Raw genomic sequence first — 8,676 nt, forward strand, 5'->3', positions numbered from 1 at the left:
GCATGCACACAACTATTCTAACTAGTGTTCACAACACTAGTTTTTCTTAGAAAGTATTTGTTCACATATAATTTTAGATGTTATCACTAAATAGTTACATTCTAAAATGTAAACATTGAAAGACATAACTATACATCTGTTCAATCCACAGTAGCATTAAGTGTCTGGCAATCCAGGTAGCCTGATGCAGCTAGACTATAATCTAGTGCAGGACAGGTAGGAAATCCCCTCCCCAAAAGCCCAGAGGCCTTAAATGCCCATCCCGTGATGCCCTGCTTTCCATGCTCCTGTCTGAGGACCTCTGGCATCACAGGAGTATAGGAATTCATAGGAAGAATATAGTACATCTTGCCTATGGATGAAGTTGAGGGAAAGAAATCCAATTCAGTACTCCTGGTATAATACAAAATGTGTATGAGCTTTTCAGACAGACAGCAAACTTCATGGCAACCTCACTCTTATATGAGTCGAATTCAGACCCACTATTTCTTTTTGTTTTTCTTTTTTTTTTTAATTGTGAAAATACTGTAGAGAGGGGTTACAATTACATGGGCAAGATAATGAGTACATTTCTTATCAAGCATTGTAGCCTCCTTTGTTTCTCCTTCCCATCCCTTCCCATCCCCCTGCCCCCCTACCCACTCCTCCCCCCTCCCACCAAAGTTGTAAAATTCATTTTTCGACATAACGACTTGTACATCTCATTGTTGCAGTGGGTCCACCTGTATCCCTATTTAAACTATTTGTTTTTTCTCTTCCCCTTCACAAATTATACCAACATCAAATATAGTGAAAGCAGGGGTTATATCGTGGGGGAGGGACATACAAAGCAACAAAGCAACAAAGAAATCATCTTATAAATATGTTAGAAATAATTGCATGAAAGAAAAAAAAAACAGGGCTGGGAAGGTGGCCCAGTGGTAGAGTGCTTGCCTTGCATGCATGAGGCCCTGGGTTCGATTCCTCAGCACCACATAAGCAAAAAGAAAAAAAGCCAGAAGTGGCGCTGTGGCTCAAGTGGTAGAGCGCTAGCCTTGAGCTGAAGAGCTGAGGGACAGCGCCCAGGCCCAGAGTTCAGGCCCCACGACCGGACTCAAAAAAAAAAAAAGAAAAAAAAAACATTTGAATACTTATCTTGGGGTTTATTTCCCTAACATCAATTTATCTGAACTTTTCTGCTTGACTCAGACATATACTAGTTATTGCAAATAAGGGAAATCATGGGACCTATGTTTCCTTGGGCCTGGCTTACTTCACTTATAATTTTTTCCAAGTCTTTCCATTTCCTAACAAATGGGGCAATGTCATTCTTTCTGATGGAGGCATAGAATTCCATTGTATATATATATATATATATATATATATATATATATATATATATATATATATATATACACCACATTTTCTTGATCCATTCATCTACTGAGGGGCATCTGGGTTGGTTCCATATCTTAGCTATGGTAAATAATGCTGCAATAAACATAGTCGTGCTGGTAGCTTTAGTGTGATGACCCACTATTTCTTACTACTAAAAATCATTTCTGCAAATGTGTGAGATGCAATCTTGGGAACGTGAAGCCAAGAGGTGGTTTTGTTTGCTTTTGTTGTTTTAAGCAGGAAGATAACCTGATCAAAGCCTCTAAAGCAGGACCATGAAAGACAATGATAGGTGACAAAGAGAAAATGTGCTAGTCAGAGCAAGAGATTCAAAACAAACAAACAAAACAAACAAACAAACACACACACACACACTAAATCAACAACCCTGAAATGGGGCCAGGCTCTGAAAACAAGAGAGGCCAGGAAGGTCACTAACAGCTTGAGAGGCTTAGTGAATGCACAGCAATGAGAACACTTTGGAGAAAATATTAAAATGAAGGGCTTCACTCTTTCAAAGTGCACATTTCTATAAGGTATTTGATACAGGTACCTCTACAGTGCTCACTAAAAAAATAATATTTTCAGTGTGCATTTTAGTCACAGAAACTACCAGGTTGTGGGATACTATTGTAAAATGCTGTACCAGAAATAAAACAAACTTTGATTTATGAAAACTACTTTTAAAAAGGAAATACCAAACCAGATGCCAGTGGTTCATTCCTGTAATCCTACCTACTCAGGAGGCTAAGATCTGATGATTCTGGTTTGAAGCTAGCCCAGGCAGGAAAAGTCTGTGAGATTCTTATCTCTAATTAACCAGCAAAAAGCTAGAAGTAGAGGTGTGGCTCAAGTGATAGAGCATCAGTGTTGAACAGTACAAGTTCAGGTACAGTGCCCAGGCCCTGAACTCAAGCCCTAGTATGGGCACCAAAATAAAATAAAAATGGAAAACCATGTTTTCAAAATATTAAGAATAAATTATTATGCTCTTACTAATCAGTTACCAATCAGAAGTTGTTCTGGGGCCCTAACTACACAGGTAGAGAACTGTAGTTATGACTGTTGTTGACTCTTAGTGTGTTATTCAAAAATAAAAAATGACATATAAGGGTTTGCATAGGACTGGGAAAGATTGGAAAGATGATAGAAGGGATGATCATATTAATCATACTACTCATATTCTTGTTGATTAAAACCCCTTTGTACAACTACATAAAATAAAAATAAACAAACGTAAACAATACAAACCAAGTGCCAGTGGCTCACACCTATAATCCTAGCTACTGAGGAGGCTGAGATCTGAGGATGGCAGCTCAAAGCCAGCCCAGGCAGGAAAGGCCCTGAGGCTCTTATCTCCAATAAATTACTCAGAGAAAGCCAGAAGTGGCTCTGTGGCTCAAGTGGTAGAGTGCTAGCCTCAAGCACAAGGAGGCTCAGGGACAGCACCCAGGCCCTGAGTTCAAGTCCCAACATGGGCAAAAATAAAAGAAAGCAACACAGTCTCTCTTTTTGGAAACGAGAGTATCTCAAGCATCTGATTATTTAATAATTGAGCAAAATTAATCATTTTATAGAGCTAACAAAATACAGTGAAACCTCCATTAGCAAATTGACAGCAAAATTACTAAAACTAAAGTGAAAACCCCACAGACATTAGAATTGTTAACGACAGTAAGAGATAGGACCAGAAGAGATCATCCAGGACATACTCAAGAAAATATTACTTGGAAAAAAGATGATGAAGTCATGTGTGGTGGCATACACCTGTAATCCCAGCCACTGGATGGCAGAGATTAGGAGGATGGCGGTGTGAGATCAGCTTGGGCAAAAAGAGACCTTATCCTAACTACTAACCCAGGCATGGTGATATCAATTTGCAAACACTATGCAGGAAGCACAGGTAGGAGGATGACAGTCAGAGGCTAGCCCTAGCCATAATCTGAGACATTACAAGAAAAATGAAAGAGAAAAAGAGGCTGAAGGCATAGTTGAAGTGGTAGGACATCTGAGTTCAAAAACCTATTAGCACGGTGGATGGGGGGGAAGGGCAGGAAGGAAGGAAGGAAATTTTCATTTTACTGAACCAATAAAAACACAATTCCCAACTAAAATAATCTAAAGAAAAGACTGTCTTTTCATGGCTTTTAGAGGTTAAAATACTTTAGCTTGTTTTAGTTACTTACGTAACACAGACCAACAAACTAGTAAAAATAATGTAACTCTGAAGAGGTTGGGGGGGGGGCGGGAGAGGGATGTTGAGGATTTACTCAAGTAAACCTTGTATGGAAACTAACATTGATCTGTTTGATTTTAAAACTACATATCAGAAATACTAAGAGCTTTTCACCATGGGAATTCTTATAGAAAAGTTAAATACTAACACAAGCCTGGAAACAGGTGTAGTTCTTAGCAACTTTTTTTTTCTTTGCCTCTCAGAAAACCTGGTGCAAGTGTTTAAATGCATAAGAATCATGTACACTTGAGTTGGCAGTAATAGCTCATCTAGATGCAGAACTTGCAACAATTTTATTTGCTAGTTTATGCTTGCCACCTTAGAGAACATGCTAAGATTTAGGCTAAAGGTAACTTTATAGCAGAGGAAGACTCAAAACCCATGCCACACCTATAGTTTTCAGAAAGGCTATCTCCATCACCAATCCTAGGTGTAATTAATTTGTTCTTTGGATATGACACTGATATGCTCTCTACCTCATTTGACAAAATACCAACAGAAAATAAGAATAGAACCGACTCGAATGTTGCCTCCAAATCGATTTGAGAACTAATGCATGGAAATGTTTTAACAAGAATAGTTGGCATTCTACAATAGAAGTCCAGACACTTCTCCATTTTCCTTCCCTAGATTATCCACACACTGGGCTTTGTTGCTTTAGTTGGTGTCTTAGAAATGCCATCTGCTTCTCTACGTCTCACTGCCCCCCACCCCCAGCACCCAGGCTATTTGCATGGGCAGGGGAAAGTTGCTTCAAACAGAAATAAACAAGCAAACAAACCATCCAGGTATCCTCACAGGTAGCAACACAAAACATCTGACCGATGGGAAGGGGACTTGGTGGCACAGATGAGAAGAACAACATTAACTGAATGTTTTTGTTTGCATCCTCCCCCCCCCCCAAAAATGGCCCCATGCACATATGAGTTATGAAGTTAGATGTTCCTCTTTATGGCCAGCTTTGTAAGTTCTAACAACACGATAATGGGACATAGGTCTCACGGTTTATGGGTCCCAAAGAAGACTCACCCTGCAAGTGTCAACAGCCAGCCCTGCTTACAATTCCATGCATTCAGTCCTGCATGAATACACAGAAATCCCTAACCACGAGGACACCCACATACATACATACACACACATATACATATTTAATATGTGAACATCTGGACAATTAAAAAGACCTCATGCATTTGCTACAACAAAGTGCCTATGGATCGAGACGCGTACCACGCTGAGAGGTTAACTAGCAGTGGTTTTCCTACGTCTCTGAAATGAGTTATTCCTCTTTTTCCCTTAACCTTTGTTTCCGAGCTCTACTTTCTGGCATGTAACTTTTGCAATCAGAAAACTACCAAATGCACACACAGATCGCCTAAGAGTGTCTGATCCTAAAGCAACAGTTGGGTGCCGGGAGGTGAACTGAGGCACCAACCCTCGGGGGTCCGGGGCTGGGCAGGGGTCGGCCGCGGGGCGGCCGCACCGAGCGCGAAGAGCCTCGGTCCTGGGGCCTTTGCCAACCCGGGAGACAAACTTGCTTCAAACTTGGCGGAGCCCTTCTGCAGCCAGGGGGCCGCGACCCCACCCTCCGCGGGGCGCCTCCGGGTCCCCGGGACCCCCCCACACCCGCCGTCCCTTGGGAGGGGGGGTGGCTGGGGGGAGCCTCAGTCCCCCAAATCGGAGCGGCACACCCCACATCCTCTCCCTTCCCCTCCTCCGGCGCGCGGTGGGCTGGACGGGCCGGAGGGCGCGGGCCACCGTTCCACGCAGCCTCCCCGGCTTCCCGGCCCCGTGACCTTGGGCCACGCGAGCCTCAGTTTCCCTCCCCATCCGATGAGGTGGGGGAGGGCTGCGCGGCCCGGATCGCCCCTCCCCCTTGCGGCCGGCCCCCCCAGAACGTGCGCCCCTCGCCCCCCCCCCGACCCCCCGGTACCTGGCAGCCGCTGTCCGGGGGCAGGTTTTTCACCAGGATTTTCCTGCGGTTGCTCAGTTCCCGCCGCATCCGCTGCAGCCGCGCGGCCACCTCGTCGGGGTGCAGCGCGGGGGGCGTCTCGGAGGAAGAGCCCGACCCCAGCCCCGCCACGCCGCCCGGGCCCGCGCCCCCCCGACCGCCGCCGCCGCCGTCTCCCGCCGCCGCCGCCGCCGCCATCTTCCCCCGGCCCCGCGGACTCCTCGAGGCTCGAGGGGGAGCGGAGAGAAAGCGCGAGGAGGCCCGGGCGGGGGCGAGGCGGGCCGCGGCCGCACGGAGGGCCCCGCCGCCGAGGGGGAGGGCGCGAGGGCGGAGGCGGCGCCGCGCGCGCGGCGCCGGGCGGGGGCGAGGAAACCTGAGGAGCCGCCCCGCGGGCCCGCGCGCGCCCCCCGCCGCGCGGCCCCAGCGCCCCCTCCCCGCCCGCCCGAGCCCCCTCCGGCCGCCCGGGACGCCGCCACCCGCCACCTGCGCGCCGCGCGCCGCCGGCTGGGCCGGCGAGGGGCGCAGGTGAGTGGGCTCCCCGCGGGCGGCGGCCTCCCTCCGTGCCAGGCTCCGGGGAACGCCCAGGGCTTCCTGGATGTGGCCCCTACGCCGCTTGGCTCCGGGACTCGAACTCCGGACCTTTGTTCCTGCAGCTCGTCCCCCTTCCCACCCCCGATCCGCGCCCCCCCACCCCGCGCGCCCTCCCTCCCGGTATTCCCGCACCGGGTGAGCACCGGGGTGGCAGGTGCGGATGCACACGTTCCAAACCCTGGGAAGAACCGGGGGGGGGGGGGCGCTTCCCTGCAGCCTGGGGACTGTTAAAACTGGGCGTGTGGGAACGCCTGTGCATCCCACTGGCCCTGGTCCCTCGCTCTTTGTCCAACAGTTGAGTTGCTAAGACAGGAAAACTTGGGAAGCAATGCTGAAACCAGCACCCCCAGGTTGGAGGGGATCTGGGGCCGACGGTGGAACAATGAACAACCCTGCTTGGGACAAAATTGTTTCGGTTAGAACTTGGGAGAATTATATTGTAAAACTACCTAGGCAAAGAAAGTCAAGATCAAAGAGCCTTTGGCACCTGCTCAAATCAACCCAGAGGGACCTGCAGGCCGAGTGTGGTGGGCACACCTGTAATCCCTGTATTTGCGTAATCTCAATGCCGTGATAGTTCGTTCCGTAGAACTCCTAGACTTCGAAAAGAAAAGATTATTTTTCGAAGTGAGCAAGAAGCAAGAATAGCCTTCAAGTACGCTGTAACTTGAGTCATTCATTCAGTCTCAGAACATGTATTTACCCAAATGAGTACTCTTCTGGAGAAACACTTATTAAATGTCAATTATGTCCTAGACAATATATAGATAGGGTCTAAAAATACACAAATAGTAAGTTTCCTCGTGATAGGGGCTCAGCCTCATTAGGAAAATTATGTAATAACTATAATTAGATGTGATAATTACTATGCAAACAGAATTTCAGGATCAGCCTCAGACAACAGTGATCTGAATCTAACTTTAGTGATGTTGCTTTTGCTTAAAGCCTTTCCTCAGCTGTTTAAAAAAAAATTGACAATGTTATATGAAGCCATGTCTAGTGAATGAATCAGGTGTCCATTTAAAAAAAAAACTGCTCTGAGGGCACAATTGGTTTTATGTGCCAGTAATGAATTAGCACCTGCATTTTGATAAACACTGCTCTGGTGTTCAAATCAACCATCCTTCCTTGTTATTCTTGTTCAGTGGTCTTTTGAGGAATTTGGAGAAATAATAGACTACTGATCCTGAAATTCTAAAGCTTAATTGATTGTTGTTGCCACATTAAAAAAAAAAGTGGGGTGGGGTGGGAAGAGGGGTAGGAATTACAAAGACTTGGGAAGGCTACTGTAATTCCAGAGTTCCTTTCATTTCAGGTTTCAGGCTGAATCTCTAACTAGCAGCCTCTCCAGCAAACTGAGGAACACTCTAATCTGAATCTGAGGGGAAGTCCCATTATCAGGTTGCTACACACTTACCAAATACCCACAGGTAATTATCATGATCTATATAATTACATTGTTCTTAAAATATGAACCATGTGCTCACTTAAGCCTTTATTAAAAAAAAAACTATGGGTGTTTGGTTTTGTGTATTTTTAAAGCTTTCCAAATTGGGGGCGGGTGTTGAAGAAGTCTAATAATAATAACATCTTGTATCCAAACAATCTTAGAGTTATATATCATGATAATGTGATTAAAAAATAAGTATGTGGCAATAATTTATAGACAGTAAGAACTGTATAGTTTTAGTAATTCATTCCACATAAATATTCAACTTCAATCTATATGATGTATCTACAGTGTAGCAGACACAGTACATTAATTCTTATTCAGAATTATTTTCCCTGGGGAAAATAATTGCAATTCCATAATTGCAAGTTTAGTATGATAAATACTATTAGTAATGTGCTCAGCAGCACAGCAGGAAGCTGGATTTTGATGGTAGGGACACTATCCTGGGAAGTTGGATCTTGAAACACAAATAAGAGTTTTCTAGATGAAATGGGGCAAGTACTGAAATGGGAAACACAAAGAGACCCAAAGGCATCAAAAGGAATGAGTTTGATGTTTTTGAAAACCCTGCTTCTATTGGGAACAGGACAGAAAAGAGAAGACAGCAGCAGATGTCATTCTTCTTTTAAGCCGTTGATTCCATTATAACCGAATACCCTTGTGTGGCTTCAAAGGCAATCCCAATGAGGAAAGTGACATCAGAGGCTTTCCAGCAGGAACGTGGCACGATCCGTTTTAGCTTTTTGAAAAATAATTCTGGCAAGAATGGAGAAAATTAATTTACCAGGTGTTGTGTCAGTGACCAGTCAGAAATCTAGTGAAACAAAGTGAAAACATTTGCGCTTTCATACTAGAGTAGAATATTAACAATGAGAACAATAAAGTATGTAAAGCTTTACATAGCTTTTATTCTGTGTGTGTGTGTATACAATTTTATTTGGACCCCTGTAGTTGAACTATAATGTAGCTAGAAAGTACCTTTTTGCCAATGTGGGACCACAAGTAGAGAAGGTCATCTACCTCGTCCAAAGGCGCACAGCAGGCCCCAGGGTTCCAAAGTAAATCCATCCA

At 45.4% G+C, this 8,676-nt stretch overlaps 1 protein-coding gene and 1 long non-coding RNA gene across 2 annotated transcripts in view; one reads left to right on the top strand and one right to left on the bottom strand.

The window, feature by feature from the left end:
• LOC138820277 (ribonucleoprotein PTB-binding 2-like) overlaps positions 1-5,759 on the bottom strand; it is a 74,444-nt gene extending 68,685 nt beyond the window's left edge. Inside the window, exon 1 of the mRNA XM_070011971.1 lies at positions 5,544-5,759. Coding sequence (XP_069868072.1) covers positions 5,544-5,759 — 216 coding nt within the window. The remainder of the gene's footprint in view (positions 1-5,543) is intronic.
• A 262-nt stretch (positions 5,760-6,021) lies between these two features.
• Positions 6,022-8,406, top strand: LOC138820276 (uncharacterized). Its single transcript, XR_011369807.1, has 3 exons — positions 6,022-6,086; positions 7,468-7,582; positions 8,192-8,406. It is a non-coding gene; the product is annotated as an uncharacterized lncRNA (long non-coding RNA).
• The last annotated feature ends 270 nt before the right edge of the window (positions 8,407-8,676 follow it).

The sequence above is a fragment of the Dipodomys merriami genome, unplaced genomic scaffold (genome assembly GCF_024711535.1).
Source record: "Dipodomys merriami isolate MVZ:Mamm:240054 unplaced genomic scaffold, mDipMer1.0.p SCAF_850, whole genome shotgun sequence".
NCBI classification, from domain to species: domain Eukaryota; kingdom Metazoa; phylum Chordata; class Mammalia; order Rodentia; family Heteromyidae; genus Dipodomys; species Dipodomys merriami.